Source organism: Venturia canescens, chromosome 3, assembly GCF_019457755.1.
Source record: "Venturia canescens isolate UGA chromosome 3, ASM1945775v1, whole genome shotgun sequence".
In the NCBI taxonomy this organism is placed as follows: Eukaryota; Metazoa; Arthropoda; class Insecta; order Hymenoptera; family Ichneumonidae; genus Venturia; species Venturia canescens.
The window spans coordinates 12,305,543-12,324,764 of record NC_057423.1 but is presented as its reverse complement, the minus strand read 5'-3'; the positions used below and the strand labels follow the sequence as shown (position 1 = coordinate 12,324,764).

The following is a 19,222-nucleotide window of genomic DNA, read 5'->3' as shown; positions in this document are numbered from 1 at the left end:
AGTAGCGAGAATATGTTTTCCCTCTCAGTTTTTTGGGTTGAATAAAATTGATTAAATAAAACCTTTTGATGGATTTTCATTCGCGGTAAAAAGCTTTTAACGTATTCGTATTAACGTTGTTGGATGAAGCGCTAAATCGATGGAGAATCGAGAAAAAAAAATCGTATCGTATCCGCAGATATAAAGTTGGGGAGGAGAAATATATCCTTTGGGCAATAACTCATCAGAGAGATACTTGGAAAAATGTAGAACGCCCGTAAATAAGAGAACCGTACACCAGATTACGTGTCTCAAGAGAAAAGACATTTCGCCCATATTTATGATTGACGTTTACATCCCTCAGCGGAGAACAGTTCTGTAGCGTACTATGTATACATTTTAATATGACGTTTTTTTGCTTTTACACGTGAATCTTGTATTGCACAGGGCTACGCGTGTATATTCAAAATTCTCTTTAACCGACCGTTCTCAAAATGAAATTGCTAGGGAGGCAAATATTTCTATCGAGATGCTGACATGCTACAAGGGCTGCGTATCTTCTCCGGTAAAGCCTCTGGACCGTATCGCAAATGTACGTACCACTTTGAAATACTAAATTCGCGTACGGAGCTTATACATTTGTGGATGTTTGGCGTACGTGTTAGGGCCTCCGTCGAGAAGTAGCTCCAGTAGGAGCTACTCCATGTATATGATAAAGCTGAAGAAACAGAAGGTAAAGCGGGAGCATCTCGGGCACGAGAGACCCCGCAGTTTCTCCGGATCCCGGGCGACTTAAACATCCGTCGTGGATCCTTCCATAGCGAGTTTTCCACATGCCGCTTTCATTCCTCTCATTCCCATCCTACTCTCACTTTCTCTCTCTTGCTCCGCCGCGTCTAGGAACCCTTGCATGGCCCTAGGGCAATGAAGGAACGGCCCTTCGTGTCGGTGCGTTGTAACAAAACTTGTTACCGCTGTAAGTTCAGGGAGATTTGTAAACGAGAGAGCGAGCGATAGAGTCGGCGGGGGAGGACGAAAACGCGAAGGTAAAGCAGAGAGCGCGATGGAAAAGGGAAAGAGAAAAGGCGAGAGAGCGAGGAAAAGAGAGAGCGAAGGCACCACGCGCGCGAAGCGGTGCCCGGGCATCAGGGCACAATTCTGGGGCGCAAGCGCTCTTCGCGTCCTATTCGGCGGGGGCAGTAGATACCGTGCGAGCTGCTGCTACTGCTGCTGCTGCTGCTTCAACTGCTGCTGTGCCTTTCTCTCTGAAAAGGAGTGGATGGAGGGAGAGAAAGAGACACGAGGGTAAGCGCGACGCGCGAACGCTTCGATGTCGTAGTATAACGGCGCAAGAACCAACGAAACGCTTCAGTTGTAGCAGGAGGCAGTCGTAGTAGTAGTAGTAGCGGTAGTAGCAGCAAGAGCACCGAAACTCCCTCTTCCCCAATAGTTTTCTCTTGCTTCATCGTACATTTTGCTCGATTGCTCGCTTTCTTGCTTTCTCTATGTCTGCGCGCGAACAACCTCGACGTCTCGGTCTCAAAACGCAGATGTCTACACACATGTATATATATATATATATTTATGTGGAGTATCGGGCACGAGTATTAGTAGTAATTGGAGTAGAACACTATGCCCGAGAGAAAGAGAGAGAGAGAGAGAGGAGTGTGAACGAGCCAGAGAGACGAGCAGGCAAAAGAGAAGGAGCGATTGAGAAGAGGGGGGAGATTATCACAGCGGGAAAGAGCACGTGAAACGAGGAAACAGAGCGAAACCATGCCCCCCTGATTACCAGCATATATGTAAGCTCGGCGTGACTGCGGGGAAGAGACCGAAATTCGAGTGAGAACGATGATGATGAGAGTCGAGCGAGAGAACAACCGAGAAATATATGGATGAAGGAAGTGTGCGGAGTGATTTGAAATTTACCAAGACGAAGAGCCTGTCGACGCTCGTCGATGAAACGAGATGATCATCCTTTATTTCAATTTTACTTTATTTCCCGCTTGTATATCGAAAGAAAAATTCGTAGGGAGAAAAAAAGGAAAGAGTGACTCGGTCGAAAGCAGTGTGTAACGAGGGTGAGATTCGAGAGGATGTAAGAGAGAATAACGGCATCGAGGCCGTACAAATTCCGAACGAGGGAGGAAGAAGAAAACAGAGAGGAAGCGAGCCGAAGAGCGGGAGAGGTATGAGGATAGGGGGATAAAGCCGACGTTGCGACGATGGAGGGAGGAGGTGCCAGAGCGAAATCGGGGGTTGAAGTGGCGAAGAGGAGGGGAGACGGTACGGGCATCCTCCGTACTCCGAGGGTTTCCAGGCAGCAGTCCGCGGCCCGGGACAGTGGAACCAGGACCAAGCAGTCTCGAGGAGAACAGATTGGTACACGAGACTTCGAATCTCGTGAGGAGAACATTGTCATACCGGCCCGATCTGCGATCCACTTTTATCGCGAAACTCCTCGATATCGATACGCGAATATGAAACGTTCGCATTGTCGTTGACTCCTTTATCATTAAATACACACTTAAGTGACGAATTTTACATAAAAAATTGAGAAAAAACTCTGCTCGACTCGTGTGTTGTGACTCAAATAAGTGTAGCAGTAATTTTTTTTCTCTACGCTCGAGTGAATGGAAAACAGATAAAACTGAGCTCAGCCGTGATTGAGTACTCGATCAGTGATAACTGTCAATCGTGATTTCGATGGTGAGTGAATTTTGCGGCGAATACGAAACTCAGTGAGGCTGAGTCTTCGATACGGATCGCGCTATTTTTTTTCTTCCACGTGAAATAAAACCTCAATTGTGAGAAAAACAATGACTGTCGTGTATCTAATGATTTGATGTAAAATTAACCGCTAACGAGAGGATAAGATTAAAGCGAGGCTCCCTCGGGAAACGAGGAGTAATGAGATAAGCTCACTTGGCTGAGAGTGCATAAAAAGCGAGTGAATAAGGGAAGAAGAGCCCAAAAAGAGGAAGAAAAATAGGTTGAAGGAATAGACGAGGGAGAGAGAGAGAGAGAGAGAGAGAGAGAGCGAGAGCGAAAGAGATTTAAAAAAAGAAACAAAAAACGTGGGAGAAAAAGAGAGAGCGAGAGAGAGCGGAGAACATGAGAGCGGATGCCTCGTTCTTCTGGTGGTACTGTTGGCGCACGTGCGGTGCACGAGGAAGTTACTACGAGTCGACGAGGCGCTCGGAGCTACCACGTTAGAACATTGGCCTCTCTCTTTTGTCAGAGGCCAGAACATCGGCCCGAGGGCTAAAAACCCTTTAGGCTACCTTTAAATTCTTTCCCTCTCCGTCCCCTTCCTTTTTTTTATCTCTTCATACACCAAAGTAGTCGAGAATACATAATTTCTCTTTTCTCTGGCATTCCTTAATAATACACATTTTTCTTTCCTCACATTTATCGTCCGGTCTCTCTTGCTCGCTCCCTGAATTTTCACTCTTCAACTTCGCTCGAAACTTTCAATTTTTGCGGAATCGTAACGCTCCTACAACCATTCTTTTCCTCTTGTTTACAGTTTTATGTACCCGTCCCTTTTTTCACCTTTTTTACGCTCCAACCCCCAATCCTCGTCGACCTCATTCCACTTTCGAATCTACGGTGCACCAAACAACCCGAGACTTTGAATATCAAAAAGGAGAGTAGAGAAAAAAAGAAGGAAACAAAGACAAATACACACTAGGCGCGCGGGACTCATCACCAGTCATCCAAGGGACAGGAATGAGAGGCGTCGGCGAGGTTGGATCATCGCCGGTTAAAGCGCCGGTCGCAATTTTCACTTTACCACTTTTTCTTCTCGTCGTTGGAATAGGCGACGGTGTACGTTACGGAAGCGCGAGAGCTCATCCCTATCAAGGTTATTATACTTTTATCATTCACTATTCTAGAGAAAACAAAAAAAAAAAACAATTTCTTTTTTCGAATCGTAGTTAGAAAACACTGCTGTTTCCATAATGGTACGGCATTTCATATCCGTTATTTTTGCAATGATTACTTTTCGATGGATTTTGTAGGATTTATTCGTGTCGTTGATATCGGTGGGAGTTAAGCAACACTAAAAATGAATGATCGTCGTTGAAATATTTCTAGTTTCTTTGGTCTTTCGGGGTAACATAAAATCGCGTCTAAAGACTTTGCCACGGCCTCTATACCGGAGTCGTAACACGGACTTTTATGTCGCCGGATCTCTTATTAAATTATCATTTTAATAATATCGTATAACGACGAGCTTCAAGGGGAAGTCGTTAATTTTTTTCTCCATTTTTTATCCAGTCTCCTCTTTAATCCCGGCGAAGATCGTTCGATTTCTCGAACCCGTTCGTGGAGATCCTCCGTGTGCTTTTTCTTATAATGTCGCAATTAAGGAAAGTGGCGGTGAGAGGCAGATCGAGAGGAGGCTGGGCCGCGCGAGAGAGGGGGCGGTCGGGCGACGAGGTTCGACGAGAAGGGTAGAAATAGTGAGAAAACAATGAGGGTAAAAATAACAATGCTGTATACCTCCGAACGTATCGATGTGATCGAATAATAATTCACGAATCGTATCTTTTTACCTTCGTCTCTCGTTTATACATGTCGATGATATTTTTTTAATTGGGAATTTCGAGTCTACTAATTGTGCTCGCACTTCCGTTTCAATTTTTTCTTTCATTTTTTATTCCCCCTCGAATCCGCTGAGGCGTACAAAAAACTTGTGTGTAACGCATACTTGTATTAATATTTGTGTGCTCGTTTTTATATATTCGTACACATAAATATACGGCACGTACATGTTTGCTTGGTCCTATGAGTGAATTGGAAATCCGCTCACGTGTGTACCCGTCGTTATTTGCGCGCGTTGGGATTCTGCGGAGAGAAAATCACGAACAAATTTTACTTTTTTTCCCCCCCTTTTTTCTCTGCTTCCACTTCGGAATTTCGCGATTCGGCTGCTGGGTATTTCTTCGCTGGCGCGTACACACACACACTCTCCCAAGCTCACCATATGAGACAGACATTCCAACGGTATATTTACGATCTCTTGTGAACCATGAAGGATTCGCTTTTACGACGTTTTGATTCCTCTTTTCACGCTGTGTTACTACGTACTGTAGGCACAAGATGTCCTTATACGTATTTTACTGGGGCGATGGAAAGACCGAGAGAAATATAAAAAGGGTGCGAAAGAAGGCCTCAGAAAATTTGAACAGATCCGCGATTTTTATACATACGTGATCGGAAATCAAATCAAGCGTGGCTACGAAAGAAAAGCCCATGAAAGAATTATGAATATAAGACAAAAATACACAACAGGCGCGGAAGAAATAAAACGTTTCAATTACGTAAGAAATTGCAGAATTTCTACGTGACCAATGTTTTCACATTCATACAAAAAAAAAATCAAATTTCTGATTAATCGGTTCAGAGAGCAGGAAAAAAATGAAAATAGAAATGTTTTTGGCCGACGTGGAAAAATATGATAAGCCATTTGACGGATTCAACCTCATACATCAGGTCAAAATGAAATATATGCCATCATATTTTTATTCCATTCATAAAAAACCTTCTTCTCTCTCTCTCTCTTCCTCTCTCTCTCTCTCTCTCTCTCTTTCTCCATATACGTGTGTACTGAATACATAAGTGTATACGAATACCAGGAATCTCTTTGACGCTTTTACATCGTCAAATATATTTCATGCGCCCACTCTCTCGTCGTATTTTTTCGCAGGTGTTCTCGAAATTCATTAAAATTCAGCCCTGCAAATACTCATTCAAAAAATGGATGTATTCCCAGAATAAATAGACGCACAGATGAATAAAGGGAATCAAACCGGCCGCGTTGAAATTGATAAGCTTCATTGACTTTTGAACTCTCGGTGCGTCCGAGTGCGTATTATTTCACTGGAATTTCGAATGGGCGAAAGAATAACGAAGCACAAAAAAGATAAATAAAACAAAAATATGTTTATTCCGCGTTCGGAGGAAACAAAACAAATATTCGCGTCGAACGAGAGCGTACAGAAGAGTGCACCGCGTGAGAGGAGTTTTTGCGTGCTCTCGTTCTATTTATCAAAACGGGCGAACGAGAGTACATTTGGAGAGCGTGATAGATGGTACATTGGTACACGCGGAGAATGAGAGTCGAGAGCGTGGGGCCGGTGAAATCGACAGATGCAAGTTTTTCAGACCGTTTTTCCTTTTTTACCGCCAATTTATAATGAAAAATATGGTATAAGCATCGTAAACTATGTACACGTATCTACCTACGTACACATATATCTGTATGGTATACGTAAATAAATGCATATATTAAAGAACATGTACCGGAACATAGTCCAGAGTTTTATCGAAAACGTGTGTCGTTATACATGCATGAATGATGTCTATATATATATATGCATAGCGACGTATTTATACATGCACTATTCGATAAAGCTTTTCCGAATAATTAATTCGTATATCGCGAAAGGTAAAACGGCAGGGGTTTGAAGCGTGTTGCGGGCCTAAAGCTTTATGCTCTCCTACATATATTGTCTCGCACGGTTCTCTGTCTCTCTTTCTTTCATCTCTTTTCCCCTGGAAAATGATATACACGTATATTTATGTTCCTTTTGTAGCGATGCGCTGATGCTGCGTGTATTTCGTGTATACGATTCTCGTCGGTGTCGGGCTCCGCTTTCGTGTCATTTTGTACGTTGAGCGTGTACCGTCCGATCAACTTGCGCGATATGAATAAAATATCAGTGTTACGCCGTCGGTGTGTTTCGATCAAATGCGTTTCGTTTTGTAGTAATTTCATAAAAGCGCGCTCACGTACCTTCGGACCCCCGATAATAAATATATACGCGAAAAAACGATAACAATAAAGAAGCGGAGCGACAAAGCAAACGCAATTTATAAGCCGGGCCCGTTATGCAGGACGTTAGTGGGCTGAATCAATTCGAGGATGGTTACGTGTAATTTATGTAAAAACAAGAAAACTCTATTGTGGTACATGCTCGGTTTGAAGGACAACAAAAATTCACTCGCTGACTAAACGAAATTTTTTGTTTTTCCGAAGGTAACAACGTTCTTCAGTTACTTATTCGTGCACGCGAGATGAACTTTTTTTCGTTACCGCTTTCAACGCATATTTTTCGAGCGCCAATTTACTTTTCGTTGTATATCGCTCGTTGTGATTGAGGGGGAAGGATTTTTTTTTCGTAAACACGATATGAAAATATCATTGCGGTCGAGCCGGAACGCGAGATGGTCGAAATTCGATTTGGCAACCGACAAAAAATGTATTTTTTTTTACCACTGGAATCAATGCAACTGCAAGGTTTCAAAGAATGCTTTGTAATCGAAAGAAGAAAAAAAAGTGTAGAAAATTCGCTGCTCTTTCGTTGGATTCGGTGAAGGAAATTGAGATTTTTCAATGCAGAAAAGACGGATTTGATTTCCTGTAATCAACACCGCTGGCATTCATTTCCATCCCGTGGGCGCACCGGTCATTTCAAATTTGATGAAATGTTCATCAGGCGAATGACGCCGCGGAGGGAGAAATGGAAAAAGTTTTGGTATTAAAATCCGAAGCCACTAGAAATCCTATTTCACGCAGGAGGTTTGAAGAACGCGAGAGAAACGGAGACTAACAAGAACGACCAGCAGTAGCGAATTCCGAGTGAAATTTGAAATCTATTGAAATATAATATATCTCGAGGACAGGCCTTATCGAAGAGCCTAAGCGCATGTGTGGGCATGTGCGTGTGAGAGTATGGATACACAAATATCGAGGTGAATTGCCAAGAGGAGAGAAAATGGGAGGGTTTGCCGGGATTTCGAGCATCATCGGTATTTCAATTTCGGGGGCATTCGACGATTTCATTTTGCATCCTGACGTACAGAGTTCTCGTCGAAGAGGGGAAGAAAGAGAAGAGGAGAGAAAGAGAAAGAGATCGAGGACCACTGCCATTCTTTCAATCACCCTTTTCCTCTTGCATTTTCCTCATTTTTTCATCTCCCTTTCTCCTCCACTCTTCTCATCTGTGTTTCCTTTTCCCTCTTCCTCTCTGCTCGGGATATTTCTCTATTACTTGAAAAGCTTCGGCCTCTTGAGTGAGAAAAAAACGGAGAAGAAGGAAAAAAATCTGCATCCGTCATCAGAGTGAGATTTTTCTCGATTTTCCGTTCCTCCGTCGTTGTCGTCGTTGATGGTGACTGATGTAATTTTAGATCCTACGGCCCGTTTCATGAACCCACAGGGATGTCGAACGTCTCTTGCCGGAACAGAGAGGTCGCTCCGCCGTGCTTGATTCAATTTAAACTTTAGACAGCAGGGAGCCCTTGTTACATTCGTTCTCTCTCACTCTCACTTCATCCTCTACATCCCTTTAGTTCAGCCTTTTCCCCTTTCTTTCTCTCTCTCTCTCTCTCTCTCTCTCTCTCTCTCTCTCTTGCGACGAGTACTCGTTCTGAATATCTCCGCCGTAGTCGTTACCGCGTCCTACACCGCAACCGATTCTCTCGCGGTCTCGTAAATCTTCAACCAATCCCTTATGCATATTCCGGCTATGACATCCGATGACAATTTCGTCCATTAAAACACCCGGGAATGAGATAAATCATCGATCAGTATTGAGAATAGCCAAATGGTGTTACCCGAAGAGACGGAAATTTCAAAAGTTTCTAATTAATTTTCGATCTTTCCTGCACTGACATTCCAAGACATGAGTGAGGAATTTTTGACACTTTATCGGTAACGGGTTGTCAAAGAACATTCCTCCAACGAATTCACCGTGTTCGAGTGCAAAAGCTCAAGTTTCATAATCCACTCGGAACGATTGCTTGCTCAAAATACCCTGTGAAATGTGAACCGACGCTCCTGCAGTTCGATCATATTTTCAAATAAATGATTCGAACGTTTTTATGTAAATTAGTAACGAGGATATTGTCCATTGAGGCATTAATGCAAATTCCATAAGTAAATACCCGCGAGAGAAGTTGACTGGGATCTCTGACAGCGGAGTGCGTGTTGCGTTCCGAACAGTGCGAGTGGAAAGAGTGACGATTTATTCCGGTATTCAACCAGAGAGGATTTGTTTTCCAGTACATATTTATCAAGGATATATTCCATGCATTTTTCAGAATATCATCGGTTTTAATTTTCAAGGACAACGGCGTCATCGATTTACTAATAAATCTGTTAAATCGGTCAATATGCTGCATGAAAAATCGTCGGATTTTCATCGAGTGTTTAACAAAGATCGCTATTTCCACGTTAAACTCTTGCATATCAACGATAAAAAAGCATGAGTTTTTAATTTATTAATTTGAAAAAAAAATTATGAGTTTTCGAATGAAACATCAAATCTATTGCGGAATGACTGTTGCTCCAACGATTCGGTGAAAAGTTTTGCATTTGCATTGCACTAAATCGACGTTAATAGTATTCGAAAGTGAATTTTCAACGTTGTTTGTCGGATCCTGACTACAGAAATAAGCTTCACGGTGTAGAAACGTACGCGAGTAATATCCTCGACTTTAATGTACAAATATCCGGAGCAAAGCTTCTGTTTCCCGGTGGTACCAAAGCGGGGTTAGCAAATGAAGCCACTAATCATCCATCCTCTTCCCTTACATTCTCATTTTCGTCCATAATAGTCGAAACTCGGTAGACTGGGTCTTAACACACATTTGTAGGGTAGAAGGGATGGCAAGAAGGTTGACGCAGTATGTATTCGCGAGGTGGTCGTGTGTCTCGAAGTGTGTATAAGGACGCGGTGGTCATTATTGCTTGGGTAATGGTAGGAAAAGGTCGTACGGTTGGAGCTGAGCTCCCGACACCTTATTAGCCACGGATCTGGCTCGTTCATCTCTCGTGCGCGCGGCGTCAGCATGCGGGCTTTTCGCACACGAGTCGCACATTTATTTGAGAAATGTTGAGGGGAAAGAGAAGAAAGAAACATGGAGAAAGATCCTCGTGAAAAAACGTACGTGGGTGTGAGAGAAGAAGATCAAGAGAATATGTGAAAAGGAGAGAAGAGAAAGAAAGAGAAACGTAAAACGAGAATATACCGGGTTACCCATATGCATGGTTTTTGTGAGCATGCCGTTCGTTTCTTCAAAGGGATTAGAGCTTTGTGCAGGGCCATGCAGAGATAATGAAAGATGCAAGCTGGATGTTGTTTGCTAAAAGAACAATAAAATCAACAAAACCAAGCTTTTCCTTGGCAAGCTTTAAATTCGAGGTGTCAGAAGAGAGGGAAAGCAAAAGAAAAAGCAGATAATCCAAATGAAATAAACAAAATCCTGAAATGAAGTAAACCGAGATACTTTTAACCCCGTGAAAACGAGGATTCGCGGTGGACATTTCGACTGACGGGAGGCGAGGCAGGGGGTGCGAGGACGAAGAGAATAAAATTAAACGATTAAACGAACTTACCTGTAAGTGAAGTTCGATCGTAATTGTATGAAGCGCCTCTTCCGATAGACCACGATGTAGTTCCCTCTACTATGCCCGAATCATCACACGCTTTAAAGTCAACTAGATACTCTTTTGTCTCTAGCTGACCTCTCCTATATTCATGTTCATTTATTCAAAGTGTGTCGTAAAAAGGGTTCATCTTTGAGATGAATTTGGGATTTGTTCTAGTGAACAGATTTTAGGGTGGGAAGTGGTCTATCGGAAGAGGCGCTTCATACAATTACGATCGAACTTCACTTACAGGTAAGTTCGTTTAATCGTTTAATTGTATTTCGCGCCTCTTCCGATAGACCACGATGTAGATATTTAAAGAAATACGACACCCCAATATCTACTGAAGTTAACAATTCGTTTAATCATGAAATGACGTATACAATTAACATCAACATAAACCTCTATGCTATATGCTAAAATAACACAGCTTTTTCGTAGATTGCATTGGCAAACGCAGTGTTATCCGGTACAACTGGCAAGTCATAAAATCGAGCAAACGTTTTAGACTTCTCTGACCAACCTGCTGCCTTCCTAATGCTGTCGATGCCAAGACCCTTTTGTTTGGCGGCTGAGGTCGACGCATGACGCGTACTATGCGCTGAGAATACCTGAGTATCGACGCCACTCGCTTTCAAAACATTCTTTGTCCATTTTGCCAGAGTTCCAGCCGAAACTTCTCTAATTGGTTTCTTCAACGAAACAAACAACGAATCAACTTGACCTCTTATTCGATCCGTCCTTTGTAAATAATTGTCCAACGTTCGTACAACACAAATTTTTTCATTTATCTCATATTTAGGTAGTAACAGAAGCGGCTGTGAACGATTTCGGCCCGATGTTTTGATTATATCCGGTATCTTAACCTGTACCACGTCCTGACTTCTTTCGATGTTCTGCAATTTGATTAATGACAGCGTCTGCATCCTCTGACCCGTTATAAGAGCTAAAAGAGTGATGAGCTTTCCAGACAGCAAGCCTAGCGGCATATTCTCATTGTCATCCAACTTATCAAAATAATCCAAAACTACTTTCGGATCCCATGTATGATCATATTTTGGTCTTGATGGGCGAAGTTCCGATATCCCTTTGAACAGACGTCGAATATGAAAATCTTGACCCACGTGAGGACCAACTACCAAAGAAATCGCCGATCTAAGGGAATTAAGCGATCCGTGAGCCGCTCCTCCCTTAAACTCTTCTGCGAGAATTTCAATCACTTCCTCCATCGATGGCTGAAAAGGATTGATCTTCTTTCTCCGACAAAAATTCCACCACTTCCTTAAAGCGCAGTCATACTGTTTAAGCGACGAAAGACGCAGCGACGAGACCATCAAATGTAATGCTTCTTCCGGAATATGTCTTGCTTGAAAAGCTCTCACTATAACCTCCCGACCACCAGGGAAAGGCTCTTCCACAGTGGATGCGGTTCCCTGTCAGAAGAACAAAGTAAATCTCTACTTGGTGAAAAACTGATAGGATGTCCCGATATCATCTCACAGAACTTAGGGTACCACGGTTGAGAAGGCCAATTTGGTACCACTAAAATTACTGACGCTTTTTCATTTTGGATTTTCCTTAAAACTCTCGTTATCAAAGCAAAAGGTGGAAACGCATATCCTAACGAAAATTTCGACCACGAAACAGTGAATGCATCAATTAATAAGCATCCTGGGTCATGAGACCAAGCAATATAATCGTCACATTTTGCATTAGTTCGAGATGCGAAAAGATCAACATCCGGTTTTCCGAATACGTTTACAATTTCTTCGAAGGCCCAATCTGCCAATGAAAACTCAGATTCTTTTTCATTTTTCCTTGATTGATAATCGGCTTCAAAATTTTCTTTCGTACCAATAAAAGATGCAACGATATTCAATCGCCTTTCTTCACACCATTCCCATATCGATTTCGCCAACATTGCTAGGCTTTGAACGCGAGTTCCCCCCATTCGATTTAAATATGCAATGGCGGTCGTATTGTCTAATCTCAGTAAAATATCGCAATCATGAAACTGGCTTGCAAAGCATTTCAAGCCAAAAAAGGCAGCAGTCAACTCCAAACAATTTATATGCATCTCTCTCTCTGCAGTATTCCAAAACCCATACGTGTTTTCGCTTCCACAGACCGCTCCCCAACCGGATCTTGATGCATCACTGCGAATTTCTAAACCAAAATTTGGAGGTCTTATGGAATTTTCAGCATTAACCACTTTTTCCAACCACCAATTAACCTCATTTTTTATCTCCAAAGACAGAGATATATACTCATCGAAACGGCCACCATTTTTTCTCAACGCCAACAGTTGCGTTCTCTCGAATGCTTTAATATGCGCAAAACCATAAGGGACTGCTGGACAGCAGGATACAAGAGTTCCAACAAAGACTGCAAATTCTCTAATTTTAATTCGGTTTCTACGGAGTAATCTTCGAGCCAGATTTATTACATTTAACTGTTTTTCTTTCGGTAGCTCTATTGACATCTTCTTAGAATCGAGCCAGAATCCCAAGAATTTGCACCTGTGCGTTGGAGTTAATTGTGATTTCTTATAATTAACCACAAACCCAAGACTCTCCAACAAAGATGCCGAGACAAGTGCATTCTCTTTACACTGAGAAAAAGATCTTTCAATAAGTAAAATATCATCAAGATAAATCACTGATGAAAACCCTTTTCCTCTCAAAAAAGCAACAACTGGTTTCAAAATCTTCGTGAACACATACGGTGCCGACGACAGTCCGAAAGGCAAGCAAGTAAACTGGAACAGAATATTCTTGAAATAAAATCTCAAATATTTTCTGTCAACTTCAGCTATTGCAATAGAATAATATGCATCCTTCAAATCCAACGACGCTAAAAAACACTTTTCACTCATTAAATTTATCGCTGTCCTTCTATCCTCCAGTTTAAAGTGCTCAGTTTGCACAAACTTATTGAGTTTTTTAAGATTTAAAACCAATCTAAAGCTTCCATCAGATTTTGGAACTGCAAAAATGTCAGATAAAAACTGACCTATACTCTCTTGACATTTTTGAATTGCACCCTTGCTGAGTAATTTCTCTATCAGATCGCTCATTATAAAACTCTCTTTATCCGACCATACCCGTTCTTTCGGAATAGCCGTTTGATGTGGGGTAGTAATGAAAGGGATTTTATATCCTTCAACCCAAGCCAAGATTCGCTTGTCTGACGTAATTTTACGCCATTCTTTCTCACAAAAACGTAGCCTACCCGTCATGTTACTTACAGGTTCAACTAGAATTTTCGCTAATGACGCTGCTCTTGTCTCCGTTTTAGTTCCTCCCGACGACGGCTGCCTCTCTGCCGCGAAACGTTGTTCAGGCTTTTCGAAATATACGGTTTCTTCCCGCCCGCTACTGACGTCCTCTGGAAATGCTGACCGGTCTGACGTCGGGGCGGGACCTTCCCGTTTTTTGAACCCTTAGGAACTGTCACTGAATGACTCGGTTTCAACTCACGAGACGAATTTTCGAGTATTTTTGCCGCTTTAATTTTTTCCTCGAGGCTCTTTCCGAACAACAATTCATCTGCCGTCGTCTTCGCTAGAACCTCTTTGAAAGGCGTGTTTAAATTCGCGAGAATCAAATTCTTCCTGACCGACGACTCATCATGTTGAAGATCTGATAAAAGACGACCGACGTCGCTCAGTTGTTCTAAGAGCATGAACTTTTCTTGTTTTTCACATAAAACCGCTTGAAACATTTTCCCCACGACGGAGAGACATGCGCTAATTTTGTTTTGCTTAACAACAATCCTTTCGTCTCTCTTTTTATTTGGCTCCGAAATGGCACCATTCACCTCCGGATTAATCCGCGGTGGATCTATAAAACTTGCGTTCACTGGTGGAGTGTATTTTTTCATGATCGAAGAAACCTCCTCAAGAGGAAGGCCTCTTTGTAAAATTTCCTCCCATCTTATTGCCAATTCAGTCGGAATCGCGTCGCTCATCGCACGAGTATCCGATACTCTCTTCCCCATGAGCTCAAGAATCTGAGCATTAATGGCCAAATCGCCCTCAGGAACATCACCAAGCAAGGTTTTCCCTTGCGGACCTTCATTGGACTGACCTCGAGTGTCGACGACTTCGACATCCCCATCCTGTGTCTTGGCAACTGTTGACTCAGTCACCGAAGGATCGACGATGATGTCCCTCTGCACTGCCCCAACGTTCGTCTGCGACGATTCGCCAATCTCCGTAACATCGTTATCGTCGCTTTCAAAACCTCGCTCACTCGACCAGCTTATCGACCTCCTTCTCTTCCTTTCCCTATCCGTCTCCGACGAACTCGAACGTCTACGATGACCTGGCGAGGACAGTGCATCTTAACATTTTGTACATAACATGTACTCACTGTGTAGGTTAGAGCCTGACACAGCGAATGAATGCCCTGAACAGGTTAGAGCCTGCCAGAGCAACAAAACAATATCCTGTTCTTGAATCCGAGTCAAACTCTTGCTTACGTAGGTAAGAGCCCATGTAAGTAAAAAATTTTCCATTCGCTGTCAAAAAGTGACCAGCTCCGGAAAAAATTTTTGTTGCTAACCATATGACGCATGGTAACCTAATCTGTAACAAACGTAAACAGATTAGCATACTTACTTCTCCGTTTTTTATTATGTCTTTTCCTCTTCATCATTTTTTCCAGCCTTTTCAATCTCTTTTCAAGAACATTTGCTATATTTTCGCTATCACTTGAATTATCCGGTGTCATTTTACCGATTACGTGTGACTTCTTCAGCACACAAAAGAAGAATGAACATGAATATAGGAGAGGTCAGCTAGAGACAAAAGAGTATCTAGTTGACTTTAAAGCGTGTGATGATTCGGGCATAGTAGAGGGAACTACATCGTGGTCTATCGGAAGAGGCGCGAAATACAATATGTAACATTTGAATACACGTATATTGGAGTGCAAGGGATTTGTGGTGCGCGTAAGAGCTAGAGTGAATCCCGACGAGATAGCGTAGATGATCATTTTTTCCGAGTAAGTCTCCAATGATAAGAGGATTTTCGTGCTAATGGAAATCCAATTAGACCTTTTTATTCAAATAGTAAAAAAACTTTTTTACAGTTACAGTTCGTATCATATAATTTACATGTTTAACGCACGTAGCGGATACAGCAGATACATTTTATTTTTCCCTATTTCTGCACGCGTTTTTTTAATACTTCTGTATTACAAGCCGCGTGGCTACGGCGGGCTGCTGTCTCGCATCCCAAAAAGGGTCGGTGGGCACTAATGGGTTAAATTCGTTTCCTGGGAAACCCCATTTCGTTAGAGAGACTCGCTAGGGGATGGACTAATGGAAAGGTGGCTGTACTAAAAGTCCCGTTGGGCCGTACTGCTGCTCATCTCTTTCTCACTCTTCCTCTCTCTCTCTCTCTCTCTCTCTTCTATTTTCTCTCTCGCTCATGCATCCCTTGTTCAGCCATCTCCGTTTCTAGAGCGTTTCAGCTCTCTTCGTATCCTCTCATTTCGTTTCTATTTCTCTCATTCCTTCGTTACTTTTCGTAGGGCGAAGACAGACACAGGAATGGGGAAGGGAGGATGTGGATAGTGAAGATAACGAGAGCGGGAGAGAATAGGCTGTGTGCGAATGGACATCTGTATACGGAGTGCGTTTTCTATTGCTGACTGTTTCGTGTTGCTAGTTTCCGCTCGTCCCCCCCCCCCCTCTCTCTCGCTCTCGCACATTTTCTCTCCAGCTCTTCCGCTGTTGCACATCGATTCCACGAGGACCGGAGAGAGTTTTTTTCATTAACGCCCCGGAGTCGTATATACCTCGTGTAACAGCGATGGCAACTCGTGGAGGCGTGGCGCGAGAAAATTTCGTGTTTCACACGCTTGTTACGAAAAAATATATACACATCGTTGCATAGATGTACTGACAACTGTTAAAAAAAAAACGTGCAAACACACATTAACGGCTATGGGATATTTAACGTTCGAGAAATTGACATTTATTCCAGCCTCATTTTATCAATTTTATCTTATCATCAATTGAATAGAGCAGCGTTAAAGCAAAGAAGAAAATCTTGTAGACGACCGACCACCATCTTCTTACTCAATGATTCAAATGAATGAAGAATAAAACAATGTGCTCGCTGCTCGACACGAAAAGTTCTGCGTATACGTGTAGAGCACGACGTAGTACTCCAAACAGAGAGGAAGTGTAAACGCGGTGCGGGTGCTCGGTTGAAAGAGAAGGGAAAAAAATCGTGTGCGGATGGCGAGTTACCCCAATGTGAGTGCCGCCAGAGCACAGAGGAGAGAGATCGTCGGGTAAAGAGCAAATTTATGTAGCAAAAGTGTCAAACAAACCAGGATGTATTAGCCCACTAGACTTATGTCCTCTCCAGTGGTACTCTGCCTTCGTCTCTTTTCATCCCCCTCTTTATCCCTCTCGCGTACTCGCTCACTCTCTCAGACATTCTTGAAACATAGGTCTATCCTTTATATATATTTATACATAAGATAATTTCCAGGTCTTTCATATCTCCTATCTCCTTTTACCTAACAACCCACCCCTTAACGACATTGTCCCCTGAGGGGTCCTTCAATTTATACTACTGCTACATGTGCCGTGATATAATCTCCGATCCCCTTTGTCACGAACCCAGCCCTAACTGAAATCCGTCATTGGTGATGCACACTTTTTTCCTCCTGCTCCCAGATTTTCTCTTAGAATCTATTTGACTAATAAACTAGGCTTTGATTCTAACGAGCGGAGCTTGTTTTATTTGAGATTGCTTAGAGGGCAGGAAAGTCAACCTCGATGGAGTACCGAACCTCGGAAAATCGTTTGTACACAATCCTCGAGCGAAATAAACGCGAGTAAATGTTTACACGAAGCAAATTGAGTGTATTTTTGTGTGAGGGATTGCGATTACTTGGGAGTGGATAAAACATCCTATGCTAAATAAGAGCAAATAGTATTTTCAAAGATATATACTTTGCAGGTTATATATTTTTTCTTTATTACACCTCTTTTCACGTAATGTCGGTATCGACTCTAATGCATTCAGGAGAAAAGTACTTTTCAAATGATCCTATTACCAAGGAGATAAATGGATTATATTTTTTTTAAGAAGTAAAGAAGAAAAGTGGCAGCAGGGTATATAGGCAGGGTTTTCCACTGGCGATAAAATCCGCCCCCGAGTAAGACGTCGAATCATTTCAAGTGTTTCTCATCCCGTTCAACAGGAAAACATTGAAATATATTTTCTTTCTATGTAATCAGAAGCCGGGGCCAATATAACATGCAATTTATGGATCCGCTCTAAGTATATTTCCTCTCAATCCATTCGTATATACGTCGTGCGCAATATCAATACGTAAAATGAAATGAGAAAAGTAGATTCGTTGATTTCGTAAGTTCGATGGTCATTCTCAGCAGGCGTATAATTTTGCTGTGTTGAACAAATCGAGGAACATTACGCAGTAAAAAACATCTGGGAAGTGCGATTCGTTGGAGAAGTTGGTAGCTTAGAGTCCACGGGGCAATATCTCTTGGGCAAGGGAAAGGGCGCTGGAGCAGGGCTGGGGGATTGGTGAGAGCATAATAAGTACCAGCGAGTTCGAACGATAAAATGTGGTAATGGACGTACGGTAACGTTTTTCGAACGAGTAAAGGGAAAGCCTGGACGCAACGAGAGCGAGGTAACACGTTTTCCGCGCAAAAGCCTCGGAGCTCTACCCGAACAGTATTACAAGTAGTTATATATCCATATATATGCATGTGTAATAACATATACATGTATATATGTAGATGAGAGTTGGGGGCACCAGAGGTGCACACTTTCCTTCATTACTGATTTGCATTTTATGCCACCCACTGCGCTTCGCTCATGACGATATGTATTCCAGCCATTTTACACGGACATTCAACGATTTCCGCATTTACTCGCTACTTACAGAAGCCACACGCCCGCCAATTTAATGGGCGTAATTTTCCCATCCCCTTCCGTTTCTCCCCAGCTCCCCGGAATGATATACTTAATTCTTTTGGTGATAAGGCGAATTGTCTTTTTATTTTTTCTTTTTTTTCTTTTTCATCTCTCGTATCGTGTGATCCTTGGAAAAGGGAAGCGTGAATACATAAAAGCGAACGTTTAATATCACATTCCTTTTATCGCGCTCCCTGCTCATACACCGTGTTGCTTCGTGCTAAGCGAACGGAATTATTTTAACGCGCAAGTGAACTTTTCTCGAAAAATTATTCCAATACGAACTGTTTTATAGGTTTCTTCAAAACGAAGGTGCGGCTGCTCGGGGGTTTTTTATTCTTTCGTATGATACGTTACGGAAATTTACCGTTTTTCTGAAGAGCAATTTGGTACTCTCAATTTTTTTGATGTGAAAAACATTTTTTTTAGGCTTCGTTCTTGAAGAATCGTACCGGTCACCCTCTACATACGGGCTCGTAATCGACTGCTCGCCTGATTTTCGCACACCATCTTCAAACAATAAATATTCGTTTGGGATTAAGCCCGTATAAGTGTACCATTGATTTTGATTGATTTAATTTACGTCGTTTCATTGAAAAAAAAGGAGGAAAAACCTGTCAACGAAGAACATCTCAGGTACAATGCAAACAAGCGCTGTTTCACATTTTCATTATTTCCCTCAGATTCTCAACACTTGATCCACTCTGTACACGGATTTTTTCTCCCCGCGCTACACACAAACCCTCTTCACTTTATTGTTCTTCTGTCCTCATCAGCCATTGTCAATGAATCTGTGCTTTCACCAATTAATGGTCGAGTACATTTTTCTT

General features: G+C 42.4%; 2 protein-coding genes across 4 annotated transcripts in view; one reads left to right on the top strand and one right to left on the bottom strand.

Annotated features, from left to right (window-relative positions):
• Positions 1–2,296: 2,296 nt before the first annotated feature.
• The window catches only part of LOC122407770 (lachesin-like), a 57,224-nt gene continuing 40,298 nt past the window's right edge, over positions 2,297–19,222 (top strand). Inside the window, exon 1 of the mRNA XM_043414185.1 lies at positions 2,297–3,847. Coding sequence (XP_043270120.1) covers positions 3,712–3,847 — 136 coding nt within the window. The 5' untranslated portion in view covers positions 2,297–3,711. The remainder of the gene's footprint in view (positions 3,848–19,222) is intronic.
• Positions 10,773–15,240, bottom strand: LOC122407771 (uncharacterized). Of its 3 annotated transcripts, none has more exons than XM_043414187.1 (3): positions 15,045–15,240; positions 13,671–14,748; positions 10,773–11,856 (listed from the first exon to the last, which is right to left on the bottom strand). In XM_043414187.1, the coding sequence occupies exons 1-2, from the start codon at positions 15,154–15,156 to the stop codon at positions 13,691–13,693; spliced, it is 1,170 nt and encodes a 389-aa protein (XP_043270122.1). In that variant the 5' UTR covers positions 15,157–15,240; the 3' UTR covers positions 10,773–11,856; positions 13,671–13,690. The 3 variants fall into 3 exon arrangements, with proteins under 3 accessions (XP_043270122.1, XP_043270123.1, XP_043270124.1); XM_043414188.1 differs by having other exon boundaries at positions 14,512–14,748; XM_043414189.1 differs by lacking the exon at positions 15,045–15,240 and having other exon boundaries at positions 14,512–14,841.